The sequence below is a fragment of the Trachemys scripta genome, chromosome 15 (genome assembly GCF_013100865.1).
Source record: "Trachemys scripta elegans isolate TJP31775 chromosome 15, CAS_Tse_1.0, whole genome shotgun sequence".
NCBI lineage: Eukaryota > Metazoa > Chordata > Testudines > Emydidae > Trachemys > Trachemys scripta.
This window is the reverse complement of record NC_048312.1, coordinates 6,999,626-7,024,097: the sequence shown is the minus strand read 5'-3', so window position 1 is coordinate 7,024,097 and position 24,472 is coordinate 6,999,626. Positions and strand designations below refer to the sequence as shown.

Genomic DNA, 24,472 nt, shown 5'->3' with positions numbered 1-24,472 from the left:
ACATCATCAGAGATCTACAACCTATCCTGAAAGATGATCCTTTACTCTCACAGATCTTGGGAGACAGACCTGTCCTCGCTTACAGACAACCCCCCAACCTAAAGCAAATACTCACCAGCAACCACACATCACTGAACAAAACCACTAACCCAGGAACCTATCCTTGTAACAAACCCCGATGCCAACTCTGTCCACATATCTATTCAAGTGACATCATCATAGGACCTAATCACATCAGCCATACCATCAGGGGCTCTTTCACCTGCACATCTACCTATGTGATATATGCCATCATGTGCCAGCAATGCCCCTCTGCCATGTACATTGGCCAAACCGGACAGTCTCTACGCAAAAGAATTAATGGACACAAATCTGACATCAGGAATCAAAATACTCAAAAACCAGTGGGAGAACACTTTAACCTGTCTGGTCATTCAGTGACAGACCTGCGGGTGGCTATATTACAACAGAAAAACTTCAAAAACAGACTCCAACGAGAGACTGCTGAGCTAGAATTGATATGCAAACTGACACAATCAACTCCGGTTTGAATAAGGACTGGGAATGGCTGAGCCATTACAAACATTGAATCTATCTCCCCTTGTAAGTATTCTCACACTTCTTATCACACTGTCTGTACTGGGCTAGCTTGATTATCACTTCAAAAGTTTTTTTTCTCTTAATTAATTGGCCTCTCAGAGTTGGTAAGACAACTCCCACCTGTTTATGCTCTCTGTATGTGTGTATATATATCTCCTCAATATATGTTCCATTCTATATGCATCCGAAGAAGTGGGCTGTAGTCCACGAAAGCTTATGCTCTAATAAATTTGTTAGTCTCTAAGGTGCCACAAGTACTCCTGTTCTTCTTTTTGCGGATACAGACTAACACGGCTGCTACTCTGAAACCAGTTTTCAAAGAGTTAATTTCAATCATCCACTGGGGGATACCACTATACTGTTAGCCAGATTAACACATCAGTGAGCCAAATTCCTCCCGGATGTGACTCCACTGAAGTCACTGGATTTATACCAGGAAGAATCTGGCCCACTGAGTTTTGCAAAGTGAATAATTCTGAGACTAGAAGTGCTGACCTAGTTACTATTTTTGGAAAGTGATTCACAAGGGAGGCTGCTCTCTCTTTTTTAATACCATCCTGGGCTTTGAGAGTGGAGGTAAGTCCTATGTTACAAGGGGGTGCTTATTAAGAGCACTGTTTGGGGAACACATGGAAGGGGAATAAATTGAAGAATTGTAAAGCAAAGAAAATTATAAGATTAACCTTAAAGGGAGTATTACAAGATGCTGATTTTAGCAGCTTCTCCCTCTGGACAAATCACTCCAAACTTGACCAAAAAATAGACTCGAAAGGGAAAAATAATAAAAGAGATCATAGAGGGACTTCATCAACAGCTTCATCTGAAGAATGCAGGTAACACAATCTGTGACACTAACTAGATGAAAAACGGGAAGCAATTATTTAAACTCAGTTAGGATGATCCTAGGGAAGATATGGGGAAGAAGACTACTACAGTACTATAGCATAAGGAGAGAACCGTTTTCAAAAGAGCATGGCCAAAATCCCCGATCCAAATACCCGTAAACTTTGTGACTGGCTCTTTTTCTCAGTTTTGAAGCAAACCTATCTTCACCAAAGTTGCTTCAATATCCTGTATGCATGTGGATCTTATTGCAAGATTGGACAGTAGAAAGCTTCAGGAGCAGCAAACCCTGAAAGCCTTATTTCCTAAGAACCCTTCTGTGGAAGAATGTAGTTTTCAGGATCTTGTGGAGGATGTAGGAGCCCCTGTTTAAATTTTCTCCAGGGGCCCCAATATAACTTCAGTACAGCCCTGGAAGGGTTAAGGAGACTGCTCCTTATACACCACTAGTGGCCGTGCCTGGTTCATGTCCTGAACACAGCTACAAAATGAGGCAACAACTCTTAATTAGTTAGTTATGTTCCTGATCCTCCTCCTGTGTTAGGGTGAAGGCTATCTGTTTGGAACCAGTTCCATAGTCTATTCCAGGGTTCGGCAACCTTTCAGAAGTGATGTGCCGAGTCTTCATTTAATCACTCTAATTTAAGATTTCACGTGCCAGTAATACATGCTAACGTTTTTAGAAGGGCTCTTTCTATAAGTCTATAATATATAACTAAACAATTGTATGTAAAGTAAATAAGGTTTTTAAAATGTTTAAGAAGCTTCATTTAAAATTAATTTAAAATGCAGAGCCCCCGGACCAGTGGCCAGGCAATGTGAGTGCCACTGAAAATCAGCTCGCGTGCCACCTTCGGCACGCGTGCCATAGGTTGCCTATCCCTGGTCTATTCCAATGTCTATGTCTCTACGTAACACCGTCAGATTAGGCCCAAAACTTGGATTTTGTAAAACCCTTGGGTTGTATTTTTTTAAATGACAAGAAACAATGGAACAGGTTCCTTTAAATTACCTTTTTTAATTCACACTTTCATTCACATTTAAATATCCTCCCACAATGTCTGCAAAGTGGACATTGCAGAATTGTGATACTGCAGGATAACAAGAAAGCAGAACCCAGAGAGTAGCACATACCCATTCATACTCTGGAACACAAACAGCATTGGCATGAACAAGAAGAGGATAAATGTTACCATAAATGGAAATATTTCACATTCATATTTTCACACACCAAGGACAAAAGCCTTCTGTAAGATCAGCCTAGAAAATTTTGACTCAGCTCTTCTGTTCCCCTTTATATATGGCTCTCCCACTGACAGGACAAAACCTACATATGCAGGGAGAATAACCAGTCTGAATCAAAACTTGCATAAGGATTTGGGGGCAGACTTATTCCCTCCCTGCATGACCTAAATTTAATTTTAGGTTCCCCTCCTTATGGCACAGTTCCTCCAAAGAAAAGATCCCCAACCCACCTCCCAGTTCCCAATTCCAAACCTCCATTGACACAACCTGAGCATCAGCTCAATGGAAAAAGTAACAGACTTGTATTAAGGAGAAATGAGAAAACGTTTTTTGCATGGCAAAGGTCCTTTTCTATACAGCTTGGTCATGTGACTTCATCCCGTTTTATATCTGCACTGTTTAATTCATCTTCCTGAGTGTGGGACTGTACATTTATAAACTACACCTCTACCTCGATATAATGCTGTCCTCGGGAGCCAAAAAATCTTACCGCGTTATAGCTGAAACTGCGTTATATCGAACTTGCTTTGATCCACCGGAGTGCGCAGCCCCGCCCCCCCGGAGCATTGCTTTACCGCGTTATATCCGAATTCGTGTTATACTGGGTCGTGTTATATCGAGGTAGAGGTGTATGTTTCCCTAGTTCTGCCCAAACCCCACTGCTCAAATCTCTCCAACTCACTTTAGAGTTTGGTGTGAATTCAACCATGATACAATTTTCAGACAAGACCAAAACCAGAGGAGCGGCAAACACACAGGAGGACTGAACCAAAATGTTTTAGGAAGCAGTTATCCAGAGTACAGGGAAGGGCTTATTTTTTTGGACGATAGCAATCCTAGAAGTCCCAGACTGGACTACTACTAGCACAAAGTAGAAACAGATCTGCACAGCCCAGCTCGACTTATACTGTGCTAGTGCCCAAGAACCAGAAAGTGAAAATACACCTCTACCCCGATATAACGCTGTCCTCGGGAGCCAAAAAATCTTACCGCATTATAGGTGAAACCGCGTTCTATCGAACTTGCTTTGATCCCCCGGAAGGCGCAGCCCCGCCCCTCTGGAGCACTGTTTTACCCGTGTTATATCCAAATTCGTGTTATATCGGGTCGCGTTATATCGGGGTAGAGGTGTACTGGTTTCTCGTAACTGTCTCTGCACTTTCTTCCATGCTGCCTAAGGCATGGAATGTCCTTCCCTGATGTGACTTGCAGAGCCACTACCCTGTCCTTCAGATCTCACCACAAGACCTACTTCTGCAGAGCCACCAATTAATGAACAACGATGAGGAGCAGATAGAGATGGTGATACTTACTTTAGCAATTTATATAAAAACAGCAGATTTATATATCTAAAATGTGTATATATGCTTCTTACACCCCTCTTCCCCACCCTTTTATTATTGCACATCTTCTCACAGTGTAATAATTTGGGGCAGGGTCTTTGTCTTCCTTCATATTTGTAAATCAACAAGAGCAAGTGTTTCTGATCTTAAGTGGGGCTGCTCGGGACCACTGCAATACAAATATTTAATAACAGAATGACTAGTTGAGAGAGACACAACTGAGCTCTTGACAGGTTGTGGCCATTAAATATAAACTGAAAGTTACTGTCATGGGGGCAGGGGTGGGGGGGAGGCAGGAGTTAACCCTTTTTGCCCTGACCACATTCAACTTGGGTAAACAAAATCTGCCTGCCTAAATTAACTAAGGGGTGTCTTATGCCCTCTTTCTTCTCTGCACAGGAGAGGCCATGATCAGGCTCACAGAAAGGTTATATATTAATCACACACACACTGCACACGGATGAAAGAGTTATCTAATGGTTACAAATTTAAAAATTTTATTAAGATGATGTTAAAAAAAAAAGTTAACAGAATTTGAGCATAGAAGTTTCTGGTTATCAGGGAATAACGTACAGATTATCGAGGGTGCAAAGTCTGGTTTAAGATCCGGTGGCATAAGGAATACATAATCTGCAATATCCCTGACTGGGGGTAAAAGGTTGATGGGTCAAAGTACAGGCATTGAGATATGAAGGTATGAAGTTCATACAGTGGCTATGTTCGGGTGTGGAGTATAATGAGTGGATATGATGATGAGGATGGATTGACCCTCATTTGGTGAGATTTAATGTTCAGGGAGTTTATGGTTCCAGTTCATATGATCCAACAGAGAAGGTCACTTGGTCCCTTTCTTGTAGTGGGAGAACGATGTCACTCTGGCTCACGCCTAACCAGGGGGTCTGTTCCTTACATTGCTATGGACTTGCTGCATAAACCTGGGCAAATCAGTTCATCTCTCTGCCTCAGTTTGCTCCTTTGTAAAAGCAAAATAATACTATTTACCATGCCCCATTGTGAAGCATGGCATCACACAGAGTCTGTGAAGCATACTCTCCACTATTACAGTAATGCACAGTATGCTCCAAGCTCTATGAACTACTATTCATTTCACCCTTCAGGCCCAAGTTTTCTCCCACTTTAGCAAATGACAGTTTAGCCACGCACTTCACTGGGAGTAAAATCAGAGCCTTAATGTCTTCACCAGTTATGGTATAAAGACTTTCTTTACGGCAGACATGACTGAGTGCAGTCTGTCTTACTAATCAAAGAGCAAAATGGAAGACTTAATCCTGCACTTGCAGGGGCCACAGACTTCCATTTAAAAGGTCCTTTCCATTCAGAATGTCAAGGATCTTATGTTACAGTTTCTCCCTTTATCTATGTCAGTAAAACACAATTATAAACTCACAGTTGACGCATAAGCCATTACTCATATTTCTTTAAATGCTCAATTTGCAACTGAGATTTTTGGCTCAACTTCTATTTCTTGGCATTTCAAATGCCAAATCAGAAGCAAAATCTAGGTACAAATCTGTTCATCTGCTCCCAAGAAAGAAAGCAAAGGAATGTGAACATAGGCATTTGGTTTTCCTTTAATCCTCTGCTCCGAGATCAAAAGCTGCAGCCAGGACTGCAAGAGTTGATAGAATCATAGAAATCACAGATGGAAGAGATCTATTAGGTCCATCATCCCCTGGGACCCAGGGAGGATTGTTGTCAACAATACAGTTTCTAGTGCTTTGTCCTGTCTAGTTTTTAATGTTGTATCTAGATGCACGGATTTAATTCAAGAGGGCATTAGACCCTTTTATATGTTTATGAATGGTTCCCTGGTGAGCAAAGACAAAAGCAACAAAGTTTTTCAACACAATTCATGAAGAGAACACAATAACTAAATGAAAATAAAACAACATTTTTTACCCTTTTAAACAGTAAGTTTGAAGAAAATTAGGTAGACGCTAACACTCTTCTTGAAACTGTAAAGCATTTTATGACAAATGGCAATGACATTCTGCCCTTCAGAACTAGCATTCAGATCTGCATTACAGAATGAAGTTATAAGGCCCTATTAGTTATTAAACTATAGCTGAGTTTTTCCTCTTTTAAGTATTGTCTGAAGTTCCTAAGTAGGCCAATTGTTTTTATCCCTCTCTCCATTTGTATTCTTGGCTCACAGCCACTTCACAGATCAGACAAATTCCAAACACTGAAATTAATCCACTGCCTTCAGGTTTAAAGAGTATCTGAGATGTCATTCATTTGGAGTTAGTAGTCAAATATATTTAGTTAGAACTATAATTCTCTAATTTAAAGTGGTCAGTCTTTGAAAGTAAAATTGTAATATTTATATATACACAGACACACATAGACACACACACTGTCTCTAGACAAATGTCAAAACTGTCAAATTGGGGACAAAAATTACATTTTGTTATAACACTTTTCTAAAGACCAGAAACAATAATAATATTTCCACAGTATTTTTTTAAGATTCCACTGAACACAGTTGTTTTAAAAAAAAGGAAACAATGAAATGCAAATATTGCAACATTATGTACCAGAAGTGACAATGGCTATAAACAAGAGTGACACTAGCTTCCCTGTCATTCAGAAGGGAGAAATGCAAAGAATAAACAAGAAGCAAAAATAGTGACAAGTCAACTGGATTTTTAAAATTCTCTTTTAATACTTTAGGCTGGGATTTTAAAAGGGATTTAAAGGGGTTAGACACCCAAATCCATTAATTTCTCTGGGATTGAGGCACTTAACTCTTCTAGGTCCCTTTGGAAATCCCAACCGTAGGAGTTATTAGTAAGGAAGGTAAAGAAGTTTCTTTATAACAACATAAGATTTTTAAATCAACAGGAGGGCATGATTTTCAAAAGAATTTAAGACATTTAGGAACCAAAATCCCATTAATGCTCAATGTGATTTATTTTAGGTGCTCTGAAAAATGTTACCCAGTGTCTTTTCAAAATATTCTTATGACAAAGATATGAATAATTTTTCTCATCCTTTTATCCTGAAGGCTCCCCCAGGCAATTCACAAGTTTTGTACACACAGTATTACTGAAATGCAATCACCTCTAAGTTCACAAGGGTGGGGGATTTTTGCCAAAGACATAGGGACACACCAACTCTAAAAAGTTCCATGGGTCTTTAATTCTCACATAGAGCAGACAGGAACTCAGTTTTTTAAGATCTTATGTGAAAATACACCATACACACTAAGCCAAAAATCTTGGATAAATTAGTTGAAACAGTATTTCGTATAAATCGCACTCAACTACAGCTTAGAACAGGGGTTCTCAAACTGGGGGTCATGACTGCTCAGCGGGTTGCGAGGTTATTACGTGGGAGGGGGGTCACGAACTGTCAACCTCCACCCCCAAGACCCGCTTCGCCTCCAGCATTTGTAAGTGTTAAATATCAAAAAAGTGTTTTTAATTTATAAGGGAGGTCGCACTCAGAAGCTTGCTTTGTGAGAGGGGTCACCAATTCAAAAGTTTGAAAACCACAAGCTTAGAACTTTCTGAGGTTATTCATACACATTTCAGAAATTAGCCACAGTCAGTGGAGTTGCACCGGTTTCCACCAGGCCTGAATGTGGACCTGCATGCATTGTAAGGCACTCAGATATTACTGTGATGGATGCTGAATGCCATAAAAATTTGAATTGATAGAAGTGAGCTGCAGACATGTGGATTCCCCAAACATTTTTAGATGGAATTTTTTTAAATCAAGTTTCCACCTGTGATACCAAAAAATCAAACAATAGGAGACAATGTTATTGACCAAATTATAGGTTAGGCTTGGGATTTGTAGAAGGAGCTTATCCAAATATAATAACAGGATTACTACATAATATTCCAAGTTTGGCTTGGTGTATATACAGAGACCACTCCACCCAATTGTGAGAAATTTCATATTTCTCACACCAGAAGTCAGTTATTCTCAAACTGACTATTATTTTTATTCCCATTCCATTAATTTACAAAATGGAACATTATTTGTAAACATCCTCCTGCTTTACTATTCATTCTCACGCTAATGTTCCTGGCCAATATAAACAAGAATTTCTGCCTGCTAACATTTCCAAAGACATCAATCTTGGGGAAGAGACAACTCTCCCACTTACATTGTTTTTCCTACGTAACAGTCTGTTATGCAACAACTACACTGCTCCCAAAACTTCTACACATAACCAGTTCAGTGGCTTCACCAGTTTCAGACAGAGTAATGGCAGATTAGAAGCTCTGGTGTAAATCCACAAAACATTATTCTGGGGTTCAACCAACTAGCATTAACAGAAGTCACCTGCTTTAAGCCTCTGACCTCCAAAGAAGAGATTCAACTATGTACAACCTCAGAAGTGTGGATTTTCTCAGCAAATAATAAATAATATTATTTATTATTTGTATTATTGTAGAACCAGAATCCCAGTCACGGATTAATATCATGTCATACTAGGCACTGTACAAACAGAACAAAAAGACAGACAATCTCTGCCCCCAAAGAACTTACAGTCTAAGTAATATGAGATTAAGAAGAGCTCCCTCATTCTCTTATATGATTTCATGTTTCCTATTTTATTCTCACAATGCATAGACCATGGATGTGCTCTAATAAAGCCATCAAAATAATACTTCCCACTCCACTTACAGTGTTTTCTATACAGAGGGATCTCAAAGCCCTTTATAAATCGTAATTAATTGACACAATGAAGTTTTGCTTGTAAAGCAGGGGTTACTCTCTACTTGGTAGATAGGAAAACTGAAGCCTCTCTCTCTCTCTCTTTAAATAGGTTAGATTCTTTTCTCGTTTTAGATTTTATATTCTTATTGTTTAGCTCAAAAGTAATTTTGCAAATGTGCATTCTGGGGTAAAGTATTTATTAAACTGATTTAAAATGTGGGGTCTTATGGCACCACTTCAATAGAAATAATTAATAACTAACAATAATTAATATTTCAGAATATGAACCATCCCTGTGAGGTATTATAGCTATGTGACCACTCTACCCTCCACTGAAATACAGCAACTCTGGGATAAAACACAACAACTGTTTAACAGAATAAAGTATCACTATGTAATAATTTAGGACAGGAAGTAAAGAATAACATATCTCTCTTAAATTGCAGGGGGATTTAGATAACACATAATTATCTAGCTTATATGTAGGCAGTGTTGTTGTAGCCATGTTGGTCCCAAGATATTAGAGACAACATAGAATCATAGAATATCAGGGTTGGAGGTGAGGTAACATGGGTGAGGTAATATCTTTTATTAGACCAATTTATAAAAATTGCCATGGAATTGTTAATAACAACAGGGATCTTGGTTTTTTGTTTCATTCAAAAGGCAGCACCTCTAGCTTAGGGTTGCCAACCCTCCCGGTTTCGCCTGGAGTCTCCTAGAATCACGCTCTATCTCCGGGAGATTTAGGGTGCTAACAGTCTGGCACAGCAGTGGGGCTAAGGCAGGCTCCATTACCTGCCTTGGCTCCATGCCACTCCCAGACATGGCCAGCACTGTCCCTGTGGCCACTGTGGGGGCAGGGGGTCTCTGCGCGCTGCCCCTGCCCCAAGTGCTGAGTCCGCAGTTCCCATTGGCTGGAAACTGCAGCCCCTCCCACCTCACCCCCCGCCTAGGAGCCACTGCAAGAGGGATGTGCCAGTTGCTTTCGGGAGCTGACCGAGGTAAGCACCAACCACCTGATGCACCCCAACCCCCTGCCCCAGCCTAGAGCTCACACCCAAACTCCCTCCCAGAGCCCGCATCCCCTCCCACACTCCAACCCCCTATCCCAGCCTGGTGAAAGTGAGTGAGGGTGTGGGAGAGTGCACGACGGGGAGGGGGTGAAGTGAGCAGGGGTGGGGCCTTGGAGAAGGGGTGGTACAGGGCTTGGCCTCAGGGAAGGGGCAGAACGGGGACAGGGCAAGGATCTTTGGATTTGCACGATTAGACAGTTGGTAACCCTACTCTAGCAGTGCAGCATCCTTGAAGACAGTCAGAGGGCACTAATTCAATACTGATTCAGAGGGAAAGTGCCACCTATCAAATCACCAAAGCTATTTCATTAAGCTTTTTCACTTGATCTCTCTTAGGCTTGGTCTACACTAAACCCCCAAATCGAACTAAGGTACGCAACTTCAGCTACGTGAATAACGTAGCTGAAGTCGACATACCTTAGTTCGAACTTACCCCCGTCCAGACCCGGCAGGCAGGCTCCCCCGTCGACTCCGCGTACTCCTCGCGGCGAGCAGGATTACCGGAGTCGACGGGGAGCACTTCTGAGTTCGATTTATCGCGTCCAGACTAGACGCGATAAATCGAACCCAGAAGTTCGATTGCCTGCCGCCGAACCAGCGCGGTAAGTATAGACAAGCCCTTAGAGAATTCCCATCAAATCACTGACCCAGCCTAACCCTGGATAAGCTTATGAGGAGTTCACAGCACAAGGTGATTTGGCTATCACCGTGCTTTAAAAAAAAAAACAGTTCCTCAACCAATCACAGCTACAAGCTCAACAAGTGAAACTGTTGCTTTCCAAATAACAGGAGTACTTGTCGCACTTTAGGGTAGGTCTATACTTACCTCCGGGTCTGGCGGTAAGCAATCCATCTTCTGGGATCAATCCTGGAAGTGCTCGCCGTCGATGCCGGTACTCCTGCTCCGCGAGAGGAGTACGCGGAGTCGACGTGGGAGCCTGCCTGCCGCGTCTGGACCCGCGGTAAGTTCGAACTAAGGTACTTCGACTTCAGCTACGTTATTCACGTAGCTGAAGTTGCGTATCTTAGTTCGAAATGGGGGGTTAGTGTGGACCAGGCCTTAGAGACTAACAAATTTATTTGAGCATAAGCTTTCGTGGGCTACAGCCCAGGTGCCGCAAGTACTCCTGTTGTTTTTGCAGATACAGACTAACACGGCTGCTACTCTGAAACCAAGATAAAAATAGGAGTACTTGTGGCACCTTAGAGACTAACAAATTTATTTGAGCATAAGCTTTCGTGGGCTACATCCCACTTCTTCGGATGCATAAATAAACATAGCAAGATAAAAATGTATTTGCAGTTAATTACTGGTGCCATTTGAGTGGCAGGACAGGTATCTGATACCCATTAGTGTAAAGCATTCACCTTACTTTCAAGAGGACATTTATACAGCATGTGGTTCACAGCTTGGTCAGCACAATTGCTAATAAGGTTTTTCTCCTTTTTCATTTATGAACTGCTTCTCCATTCCTCCTCCTAGATTCTGTGAGTTATCACGTGTCTACAAACATATCTGGGCACTTACACCAAGTTAATATTTAAAATCAATACTGAACTATATAGAGTTAGTTCAGTAAATTCAAAACAACTTACCCACTAATAGCTTCACATCTCTGACAGTGAAATCCCGGTCTGGCATTCTATAATTAGCAAAAAAAGCAACATTAAATGCTATCAAAGTATGACCACATTTTCTTTACGAGGATAAAATAGAAATAAGATTATGGTGTTATTTGTGGATATTGCAATACACATGGTTATTATTAGCAGGGATCAAGCATGGTTTCTCTGAGCAATGTGGCCAGATTTTGTTGGTTTTTTTGAGGGGGGAAGACAGGGAGTGATATCAAGACATATTATTGGCTTTTCAAGGTTAGTTTGGTTAGCACTAGTACCAAAAAACTGTCTTTGTTCACAAGTGGGGAGTCTGCGATAGAATCCTGCTAGCAGCAATTACATGTGGTCAGGTCTTTTGACAAAATCTACACTTCTATTGCACCTTCCAGTTGACCATCTCAAGCACTTTGCAAACAATTAGCGCTCACAATATCCCCATGAGGTAAGTGTTATCTTTTTGTTCCTGTGATTTGCATTCTCTCTGCAAGGGCCCCATAGTGAATTCCACAGCTATCTCCCTTGTCTGAAACAGAACCCTGAAGGTTATCAGATTGGGTCATTTGCAAGGCTCAGATTTTTACCCAACCACTTGAAAATGGGGAAGAGGAGAACTGTTTAAGGACAAAGGGGATTTGAGGTGACTATTTTAAACTAGTGCGCTTGACCACAACATAGAAATACTGTAGATATAAGGCACCTAGAGCATATGGATGGGTGCCCTTTTTAGTATTTGTATAAATCATCATACACAAACAAATAAAATAAAAGACAAGCCTGACGAAGAGGCAAGTGGGCAAATCCAATCTGCTGAGAACTCCTACTGCCCTAGCACAAGTGAGTAGTACTTAAGGAAACAGACAAGGTAGAGGAATACCTTCCTTCCCTTCAAAATGAAACTATATGCTCAGTACTTTGGAGAGGACACCTAGAGTTGGTTTGTTATTCTCTACAACTCCTGACCATGTCATGTGCCAGAGTGAGAATTCCACAGTGCTGAATGCAAAGTGAGTGGTCAATTTTGTGGAGCCCACTTCATGCTAGATTTATATTTGGGAAGTCTAGCTTTAATTTACACCACCTCCACTGACTGCTTATACCTCCCTCTGTAAGCTTTGATATGCTGCCACAGAAGCAGAAATCCCTGCTGCTCCAAACATACCCTTTTCCCTCCTATTCCACCCACCATAGATGCTATGCTCAGCCCTTGCACAATTACGACTGATTTACTCCTGCACTGTGGCACAAATTGCAGCTCCTCGGACTTCCAGCACCGTCTGTGCCATCAGTAAATACCATCCATTTGTCAAGTCTGATTAGAAATCCAGAATGTCAACAATGGGGTTGGGTGGAGGGACAGAACAGCTACTTTTTCTTTGCAATATCCTTTTCATTTATACTGCAGCTTGTAAAAGAGGATCTCAAAGTGCTTCAAAAGCATTGAGGCCATGTCTACACTAGAGACCTTATAGTGGCACTGCTGCAGCTGTGCCGCTATAAGGTCTCACGTTTAGCCACTCTATGGCAACAGGAGAGAGCTTTCCCACTGGCATAATTAAACCACCCGCAATGAGCGGCGGTAACTATGTTGGTGGGAGAGCATCTCTCGCCGACATAGCGCTGTCCACACTGGCGCTTCTGTCGGCAAAACTTTTGTCACTCGGGGGCATGAAAAAAACACACCCCTGAGCGACATAAATTTTGCCGGCATAAATGCTTGTGTGCATAGCTACCGCCGCTCATTTAGCTGGTTTTATTATGTCGACGTGAGAGCTCTCCCCTCTTGACATAACACGGCTACACAAGCGCTCTTACATCAGCACAGCTGTAGACATGGCCCGAGTTAACAAAACTCACACAACCATATGAGTTTGGTAAGGGATATATAAGGATCCCTTTTCCTAACACCAAAATGAAGCCATTCCTAGGGTAGACCACAGTTGTACAGAAACACTATACAACAGTTTAGAGCAGAGAGAGAAGACTACCGTATCCAGCTGAAACTGCAGGAGAAATTAGGGAGGCAGAATGTAATTACCTGACTTTGAATTTGGCCTAACATTAGGGTTAAAACGCCAACATAAAATACGATCCTTGGGATCTTTACTGACCGTAAGTGTTCAGTTTCAGTTTTCTGTTTCATACAAAACATGTCACCTCCAACAAAACAGTACCTAAATAATATGATGTGTATTGATATAGATGCACAGAGTAGAGTACCAGCTATCAGTCATTAATATTTCTTCCTGAAGCACCTTCAAGGGTTCTCACAACAAATTTTTGGTGACCTCAGAGTATGGCCACCAACTCTTGCTGAGTAACAGAGGGGTAGCCTTGTTAGTCTGAATCTGTAAAAAGCAAAGAGGGTCCTGTGGCACCTTTAAGACTAAAAGAAGTATTGGAGCATAAGCTTTCGTGGGTGAATGCCCACTTCATCAGACGCAAGTAATGGAAATCTCCAGAGGCAGGTATAAATCAGTATGGAGATAACAAGGTTAGTTCAATCAGGGAGGGTGAGGTGCTCTGCTAGCAGTTGAGGCGTGAACACCAAGGGAGGAGAAACTGCTTCTGTAGTTGGCTAGCCCTTCAGTCTTTGTTTCTATACTGATATGGCTCCAGTCATCATCTGAAATGGTCTGTCTTTCATTTTACCCTTTATGTGAGGGTTACTACTTTATCCTCACGCACAATTATTCCAAATTTGGTGGCAATATATACCTCCAGACCAGTGGCACCGCCATGGGCACCCGCAATATGCCAACATTTTTATGGCTGACCTGGAACAACGCTTCCTCAGCTCTCGTCCACTCACGCCCCTTCTCTACCTATGCTACATTGATGACATCTTCATAATCTGGACCCATGGAAGGAGATCCTGGAAGAATTCCACCATGATTTCAACAGCTTCCACCCCAACATCAACCTCAGCCTGGACCAATCTATACGGGAGGTCCACTTCCTAGACACCACAATACAAATAAGCGATGGCCACGTTAACACCACCCTATACCGAAAACCCACCGACCGCTACTCCTACCTTCATGCCTCCAGCTTCCACTCCGGACACACCACACGATCCATCATCTACAGCCAAGCGCTGAGGTACAACCGCATCTGCTCCAACCCCTCAGACAGAGACCAACACCTACAAGATCTTCACCAAGCATTCTCAAAACTACGATACCCACACAAGGAAATAAAGAAACAAATCAACAGAGCCAGACGTGTACCCAGAAGCCTCCTGCTACAAGACAGGCCCAAAAAAGAAACCAACAGAACTCCACTGGCCATCACCTACAGTCCTCAGCTTAAACCTCTCCAACGCATCATCAGTGATCTACAACCAATCCTGGACAATGATCCCTCACTTTCACAGACCTTGGGAGGCAGGCCAGTCCTCGCCCACAGACAACCCGCCAACCTTAAGCATATTCTCACCAGCAACCACGCACCGCACCATAACAACTCTAACTCAGGAACCAACCCATGCAACAAACCTCGATGCCAACTCTGTCCACATATCTATACCAGCAACACCATCACAGAACCTAACCAGATCACCTACTATATCACCGGCTCATTCACCTGCATGTCCACCAGTGTTATATATGCCATCATGTGCGAGCAATGCGCCTCTGCTATGTACATTGGCCAAACTGGACAGTAACTACACAAGAGGATAAATAGACACAAGTCAGATATCAGGAATGGCAATATACAAAAACCTGTAGGAGAACACTTCAACCTCCCTGGCCACACAATAGCAGATGTCAAGGTAGTCATCTTACAGCAAAAAAACTTCAGGACCAGACTCCAAAGAGAAACTGCTGAGCTCCAGTTCATTTGCAAATTTGACACCATCAGATCAGGATTAAACAAAGACTGTGAATGGCTATCCAACTACAGAAGCAGTTTCTCCTCCCTTGGTGTTCACACCTCAACTGCTAGCAGAGCACCTCCCCCTCCCTGATTGAACTAACCTCGTTATCTCCACACTGATTTATACCTGCCTCTGGAAATTTCCATTACTTGCGTCTGATGAAGTGGGCATTCACCCACGAAAGCTTATGCTCCAATACTTCTGTTAGTCTTAAAGGTGCCACAGGACCCTCTGTTGCTTTTTACAACTTTTGCTGGAGGCCACTCTGACAATTTTTCCTAAAACACTTAATTAATTTTAGGAAAAACAAATAAATATGCAAATATACATTGTAATTTATTTATGTAGGGTTTTGCAGACTCAATAATAAAAATAATGTACAGTTGTCTCTATTCTTTACTGGACCTAAACAGAATAGAAACACATATAATATGCTTTGCATGTTTTGTTTTTTTGGTTGTTGTTGTTTTCAGACTTGCTAGCTAGTAAGCCTGCTACTGTGAAAATTGATAGTCGTATATTTGTTAATATCACTTTTCACAGGGCTGGAGGATGCAGTGGTAGTCAGGGCAATGTTGGGGGGTGAGCCTGGGGCTGGAGCTTGGGGTCCCGCTGCACAGCTAGGGACTGGAGGATGCAGTGGTAGTCAGGGCAATGTTGGGGGGTGAGCCTGAGGCTGGAGCCTGGGGTCCCGTTGCACAGCTAGGGACTGGAGGAGGCAGTGGGGTCAGAGGCAACATGGGAAGGCGATCCCAGGGCCAAAGCCTGAAGCCTGGCAGCTGCATGGCTAGAGCCTGCCGCCCACCACCCCAGGGCTGAAGCCCAAGCGCCACCGCCCCTGGGAAGATGGAGAACACATACTGTTCCCTGCTCCTACAGTGTTTGGGGCTCCAGAAGGGGGTAGGGACCAGGCCCTGGGGGAGGGGCCACTGCTTCCCCCCACCCCTATCATCACCCAGGAGTCTGTGGCCGCAAGAAAAGCCCCTGGTAGCCACATGCGGCCACAGTGGCCGCATTCAAGAAACGCTATAGGTGTTCCTTAGGGTACGTCTTCATTACCTGCCGGATCGGCGGGTAGCAATCGATCTATTGGGGATCGATTTATCGCGACTCATCTAGACGCGATAAATCGATCCCCGAACGCACTCTCCGTCGACGCCGAAACTCCACCAGCGCAAGAGGCGGAAACAGAATCGACGGGGGAGCTGCGGCCATCAATCCCGCACCATGAGGACGGGAGGTAAGTTGATCTAAGATACGTCGACTTCAGCTAGCTGAAGATGCGTATCTTAGATTAATCCCGCCCCCCAGTCTAGACCAGCCCTTAGAAAGGTCTCCAATTCATGTACTGACCTGGGCCAAGGCTGGTTAGCTTGTGAATTCTGATTAATTACAGCACAATGTGGGTATGATTGCCAGATGGTTAAAAGAGACAATATGTCTTTTCAGACAGCACCATCTCTCCAACTTACAATCATCTTACAACTGCCAATGATCATGGGAGTGTCAAATTGTTCCAAATAACTCCCTAAGGAAGACAACGGCTGCTAAAAGATCATGACTTGTATTTCCTGCTTCTGACCACTAGAAATAACAGCTCATCCTGGTTGGAAATATGAGATGGAAAAGCACCAAGGTAATTTTAAAAAAAGAATAGGAGTACTTGTGGCACCTTAGAGACTAACTTTACTTTCATTCTTAATAATCTCCTCATCAATTACGACACTTCCTGCTCTTCAAGAGGACGACCATACATGGCAACAGAATTGTTCAAATACCCTTTGTAGATCTGCCAGCCACAAACATGCAAGCTGACGGTTTAACAGCAAACAGAATTGGAAGTACATAGCAACAACTATTTCTAAATGTCACATAGATCTAAAACTATTGTATACAGTGTGTAGAGTATTAACAAATGATACATACACACACAAATCTCTTTTCATCTCAAAGTGTTTGGCATACTGCAAATAGGGATCATTTCATCTACCAAACTATTAAAAAGCAGCCCCTCTGGGGCAAGATACAGCAATGCGACACAAGCGTTTGGGACAGGAAGTAAATAACACTGTATCATTTGAAACTGCAGGGAGAATGTAGATCAACAAATGTGTTTATCTAAATGTGAATTGGGTGAAGACACTGGGGCTAAAATCTTGACTCTAATCTTGTAAAAAATATTTTGGAATTACAGACAAGGCTGGCAATTATTAATGTTGCCAATACTTCCCATTATAAGATGCTGTTTTCAGTTGCTTACTTCCCATTATAAGATGCTGTTTTCAGTTGCTTATAACTTTGTTGAACTTTAACTGTTTTGGTTGAAATTTTCCATGCGGGGTCTCTGCCTCAGGCTGAATCTTTCTGGATAACTTAAGTCCAAATGGTTAAGCCATTTCTGAGAAGGAGGCTAGGGAAAAATATGTAAATCCTGTTGACTTTTTTTTTTTTTTTTTTTAAGGTCTTGTGCCCCCATGCTTTGGAGCAGGGACTTGAAATCTGGCCTTTGTTCAGAAATGTTTCTTTTTCTGCTGCTGTGAAAATTTCCTCAAATTTGGCCGTTAGTTACAAGACTTTGAAAAACAATTACAGTTTGGTAAATGCTCAGTAGAGACTCCTTAGATTTCAGTAGCTAAATTCCCCAAACATTCAATCTGGAGGACAAGCCAGAAGTGGGAAAGAGACAGGACAGGGACAGGGACATGGCAGGAGTCTGACTTAAGAAGATAGACCAGAAGAGTCTGTGCCCACTACAGCCCACTCCACTCCAGAGCACGGACTGGAATCCAAAATTCTTGAGTCTCACCATTCCTCTGCTTACAGCAAATATCTGTGAAACCCAAGGTGAAGTGTCCTATCCTCCTCTAGTGCTGGTTTAAATAAAGAATGACAACCTACTACTGCTATAAATGACTTCATTAGCTAAAGTGGGAGAGGTCTGTGTGGTGATCTAAAGATTCTAACCCTGACAAGACCCATGTCGGTGTTAATATGATGCCACCTGATGGAATTTCTGTTTTTATTACTTGGTTTTTTTTAAACCTAGGAAATTACACACACACACACACGCTTACATTAAAAGAGTATTAAGGTCGCAAAGTCAATCACTCAAAAATTAGGAAATGCCAGAATCAAGGTGCCTGTGCAACCCTAATTTGGCCCTCTTGTACATATGCATTATAATACAGCTTTTAATTACATGATCACACAGTATTTTAATGCAATTTTTTGTATGTTTATATATATATATATATATATATATAAACATATCACATACCAACTACTCTTGGCAAAAATAAATATATATACTTAGAAGTGCAAATTTAGATGAGATGGAATTATATTATTCCACAGAATACAAAATAACAAAAATGTACTTGTGTATCTCACTCCTAGCACTGGAAATTAATATAAATTGCATTTCTAACATTCTTTTGACCAAAAGGCAGTCAATCCCAAGTACATATTTATACTTCCTTCAAGAAATTCTATTTCAAGATAACGTGTAAATCAATGCACATTTTAATAAAAAATTATATTAGAACTTGGGATTTCCCATAAGAGGCAAATCAATACACCTGACCAAATGTCCAGTGGGGATTCCCTTCCAGACCCCTCCATTTAGGCCCTAATCTATCAGATTTGATTTGTGCCTATTTACACATCAAAAAATTACCTAGACTCTTTAAAAATCTAGCCCCAGTTCTTTACTCTAACAACCTCTGACTGTGAATTCCATCTGTTGGCAGAAGCTGCACACATGATGTGCTTAGTGTTGTAGGAGGGGGAAATAAAATACAGCATCAGTTAGCCAAGTGCCTTTCCACTAGAAAAGGAAAGAGATACTAGAATGATATCAGTAGCTGGTAAGGGTCAGAGAAACTGGCTAGTCAAGTCTGGCTGGTGGAGACTAAGCTCATCACAGCAGACTAGGGCACACATGCTCCTTCCCTTTGATAAGCATTAAAGTGAGAACAATTCAAGTCAGAAAAATGACTACAAATGTTATCATGGGACTTCCTATGTATTCTCTCCCAAACATTTCCAAATCCAGTTCAGAATCCAAAAGATGTTTTTTCTAACCACTGCCTCTGCAAGCTCCACCTGCAAGCTGAAAATCATACTACATTCTTTCAATCTTAAGGCTTCACCAGTAATAAAGATTCGGCAACTTAGCTGACAGCTCATTTGTCCTGTGTGAGGCAGAGTAGAATGTAAAAGTCAAAATTGGAGAAGTGCATATTCTGTCATTAGAGCACAGACTGGGAGCTGGAAACCTGGGGTTCTGTTTCCACCTTTGTCCCCGACTCCCTCTGTGACGGTGTGTACAACCACACTGTAGCCATTTAACCTTTCCCTCCCTCAATCTGCTCACGTGTAAATTAAACATAATCATCCTACCCGCCTCCCATGGGTGTTGTGAGTCTTAATGCTTTTAATGGATTTGAGTTCCTCAGATGAAAGACCATATATAAGTGCAAAGTTATAATTTTGTAAACATTTACTAATAAGTAAGATTTTGTTGTAACTTACTTAATTCCCAGTCCATCTTTACTTCTGAAGAGAAGGGGAACCCTGAGAGCTTCTCTTTGCACATACTCAAAAGTAAGATCTGTTTGAATATTTGAATAAAAAACATAATCAATTACAATGACATTCTCACTTCACACTAGATTTTGTCAAGATTCACTATTTTAATTTCTGCAGCAAAAAAAGCTCACTATCACTTAAAGAGAACTGCAAAGAGAGTGAACATTTTTAGGTCAAAAGCAAAATCTGAGTGATTGACAATACTCTCCCAGCTGCTCTCTATTTTTCCTATTCACTGATGCATATAAAGCAGAATGCATTCAGAGATTCTCAGTTGTCTTAGGTTGAGAAGCCCTAGTTATGATAAAATGCTGAATTAACACTTACAGCAAATTCACAACTAAGCAACTGTTAAGAGGCCTGGCACGTACAGAGGAAATATAAGGATCAAGCTATATATTTGGGTTTTAAGAAATATACTGTTTCTATTGGGCTTTACAGAAGTACAGTGTAAGGCCCTGATCCTACAAACACTTATGCACATATTACGTTACACATTAATAGTCCCACTGAGTTTAATGGGACTACTTACATTTGTAAAGTTATATGCAGTTTTGTTGTAGCCATGTCAGTCCCAGAATATTACAGAGCTAATGTGGGTGAGGTAATATCTTTTATTGGACCAACTTCTGTTGCTGAGAGAGACAAGCTTTTGACTACATAGATCTCTTCCATTTATACAATTAAGCATTTTTAAAGTTAAGCAGGTGTGTGTCTGCACTATGGGGCTTATAATTTGGAAATCTTATTGTAATTTCTGACACAGTTAAGATGATGAGAGGGAGGGAGGAAATCTCTTTTCAATAGAAATTATTAATTTAATGCCAAAATAACTAGAACATTGGACACAGATTTGGTTGTCTGTACACTGAACAGTATCACATTATTATTTCATTCTGAGGATTAAGCTGAACTGTTAATGTTTATATGCAATGGTTTGAAATGACATATGTCATACCTGAAACAATGGTGTATGTGATTCAGTGACTAGTGAAAAAGTGACAAGCATTGATGCGGGGGGGGAAGGGGTGCTTCAGGAACTCCATAGTCTATTTGGACTCTGCAGCCATAGAAGTGAAATTAAATCTTGAAGTGGCCGCATAGCACCTACCTGTGATTGTAATCCTCCTTCCATACATGCGAGTAAGTCCTATGTAGCATCTCTAAAGGATGCCTTGCATATAATAAATATGTAAATAGCTTAAAAATAAAAACACATATAGTTTGTCTCCTCAGCAATCCAAATATAACAGTTCTAAACATCCAGCTTATACATAACCACTTTTAACTGCTTAGGAAATTTCATTATCTAAGAACATCCTTCATGGGACTCTGTATGAGATTTACCATCCTCAGATTTATACACCTTGTGTCTGTTTACTATCAAAACAACTGTAAGTGGGTGAGGGAAATCAGTAGTAATTTCCCCTTCTTACTTGTTTCTTAACCTCTCTTTTTACAACACTTGCCCTCTTTTATTCAATTAGCAATGACAAGAAGTGTGGCTAAAGCATCCCTACCTAGAGCTGTCAAATTAGACCATTGTTTATCTTAGTATTATTTTACTAACTTTTAATAATTGCACTTGTTTTTAGAACAGTCAGAATACAGCTTCCATAATCTATTTTTAGTCAACTAATGGAAGACACAAAAAGTATTTCTCCATTAGCAAAAATATCATAATTTATTACTCGATGTATTAATACTAAAAATATTCATTTGGCTTTAGCAACAAATTAACTAAAACACACACACAAAAACTTTTGAGAACGGCACTCTACATTCAAGACAAAATTTGAGTGGGTGAGAGGTGTCAAGGATAAACACTAGTTCAGGAAGCAGACAGCAGATACATAGCATATTACGCTAGTGAACAAGTAGCATTGGTAGACTCTGTGTTCAGGCCAAAAATCACACTGCAGCTTTGCAGCACCTCTGAAGAAAACCTCCAACCCACATTCCTGGCCAGGGATCAAAGAGGTGCTACCATGAAAAATAAAAACAAGGAAGCAGATGATTAAGAATATTCAACCGATTCCATGTGTTAAGATATCTTGATATTTCTACTCTCACTCAGCAGCAGGATCACCAAGTTTAATATTTTTGCCTTGGTTACATCCAAGTCTTGATTTTATAGAAAAATTAGAGGCAAAAATGAAAATGGAGCAAATAAAAGTCTTTACGAAGACTCAACAAAGCATTCAAATCTCTTGCAGGGCTGAACAAAGTAGACATAGACCAAAACAAAGTAACAAAAGACACTCATTTATTTTCAACTTCCCTAGAAGGGGAAAAGCTACCCAAAGGTCTCAAAGCTGCTAAGCAAGAGAAATAGTGGATTGTAATACTGTTAGCAAGTAGCAATGAAAGCAAATTAAGAATTTGGGAGAGAAAAGTAGAATCCAATCCCCCTCTGAAAAATTACTGAACATTTTTAGAGCTAAGGAACAGGTGTTGGAGGGGGAGACTTCCCCACAAAATAATAAATTGTCAAGAAGGCAGACGTGATTTCCCTCACCACATAAGTGGCTCTTCTGAAGCAAGTTAAAAGTGTCCATTGCAAGGCTAAGCTTTGGAAAAAGAAGAAAATATTCTAAATTAAATTAGTGGTTCGATTACTGTTGCCATCTGATGAGAAATACAGCCAAAGCTAATAATTGGACATTACTGGATAACTGGTTCAGACTGTGGTGTCCCCAGTGGAGTTGGATTTTGGAAGGAAAAGTGGAATTTGGTATCAATTTTAGTAACAGCACAGTATATAAAGTTGACCAGTTGCAACAGCACCTCTCAATCCATCTGATCCCCCTAAGAAACCAATCCCCTCCACATCCCTTCCCAGCAGGCAAGAAAGCTGCTAACTGCACTGTCTGGCTTCGATTATTTATTACTTTGTAGCTAAATCACATAAGCAAATCCAGGTCGTTTGGAGGGGCAGCTGTAATTTAATATATGACATAAACACAAAGAAGTTATTTACTCTAAAAACCCCTGACGCTAGAGAACCGGATAATCAATTGCATCCCTTGAAACTGACAAACTGGAAGCAAATGGGACCTTGATTCAATAGGGGGCGGAGAGGGAGAAGCTAGAATCACCATGAGGCTGAGTGGGGGCTGGGGTTTTTCTGCGGCTCCTTTCCACGAACCTGATTCCCTAAAATATGGGAAGCTGAACTGGGGTCACGCTGATAGGCTGGGCTGAGGGGGGCGGGAAACATTGGGGTTTCTCTACAAGCTACATCCTGATACACTCATGTCATTGTCAAAGCAAGAAGTTGCACATCCGTGACCAGGTTACATGGGAATGATGTGAGCAGACCCAACGCCCGTACCCACCTCTAGCTACAGAGGCAATGCACACAGAAACGCATATATGTGTTTATTTCCTGGCTAGGTCCAAGCTAAGGCCCCAGTGTGCAACACCCAACCCACTACCCCCTCCCCTGCTGCTCGGCCTGGATTCGTCACCGGATTCCCTGGAATGGGGGATGCAGGCGGGAAATACGAAACAAACCACAAACTGCACGTGGAGACACCACCAGCTTCTCTAGAGCAATCAAAGCAAAGAAGAGGCACCCACCCATTCCACTCCCACCAATTCAAACACATTCATCCCTAAAACAGCCAGGCATTTACCTTTCCCTTCCATGTCACGCACGAAATTCCCATGATACTTTTGACTCTTTAATTTCTCCTCCAAATTAAAACTCCTGATGCAGACAATTTCCTCCACATCCGAGAGGTCCTCATTCTCATCGTATCTCCTTCTACCAATAGATCGCTAGAAAACAAAGCAAATAATATAGACCGGGGTGGGAAGTGGACTTTGGGGGAGGAAAAATGTATCAACTTTGGGGATATTTGGATAAACATGGTCTGTGAAAATAAAAATCAAGGCTGCAAAATTAACAATACTTTATACAACGTGAGCTTGAGTACAGAAGAATCTCCACTCCCTTTCTCTTTATAACACCATACTAACCCAAAGTAGCAGGTGTCTGGCTGTAGGAGACCCTTGCACTATTTTTTTTTGGGGGGGGGGGGGATCTCTAAACGCCAAACAAGTGAAGAGATTACACAAATCACTAATTCACAAAGCCCAGCACTGCTGCACTTTGCAAGACCGTAAAAAAGTGAACGGCAGGCAGCCAGTATTTGTTTGTTAACACATCGTGTCTCCGATCATTTGTTATTATTTGTGTAGGATATCACTAAATAATTTCGCATAAAATTCTCCATTTACTCTGATACACGCTATTCAGGTTGCAATATTTACATAATTCAAGTGTTTCCATAGTCACACCGGAAGCCACGATTTAAAAACAAATTGCATTATGTAACATTATGATTTATTTGCGCTTCTCCCCCCCTTGCAATGATCCACGTTATTTCTGTTCAATCACAGGCTGTGCAGTTTAAGGAACAAAAAAAAAAAAGGGGGGGGGTTCAGAGGAGAAAGGGCAGGAATGAGTTAAATGCACGATGAGGGGTGTGTATGGAGTAGGCCCGGGTGAAAACAGCAGAGGCCGGTGCTGCTGTTGCGGCTTCCCCCAGAGCCAGCGTGTAACTTGTTAACAGCAG

The 24,472-nt window shown here is 41.5% G+C and overlaps 1 protein-coding gene across 2 annotated transcripts in view; it reads right to left on the bottom strand.

Moving 5' to 3' along the window:
• Positions 1-24,472, bottom strand: part of KDM2B (lysine demethylase 2B) — a 170,058-nt gene that overhangs the window by 131,718 nt on the left and 13,868 nt on the right. For both annotated transcript variants that reach the window (XM_034790646.1, XM_034790644.1), the window contains exons 2-4: positions 23,528-23,672; positions 19,833-19,911; positions 11,399-11,445 (exon numbers count right to left, since the gene is read on the bottom strand). In XM_034790646.1, the coding sequence (XP_034646537.1) occupies positions 11,399-11,445; positions 19,833-19,911; positions 23,528-23,540 (139 nt within the window). In that variant the 5' untranslated portion in view covers positions 23,541-23,672. The remainder of the gene's footprint in view (positions 1-11,398; positions 11,446-19,832; positions 19,912-23,527; positions 23,673-24,472) is intronic.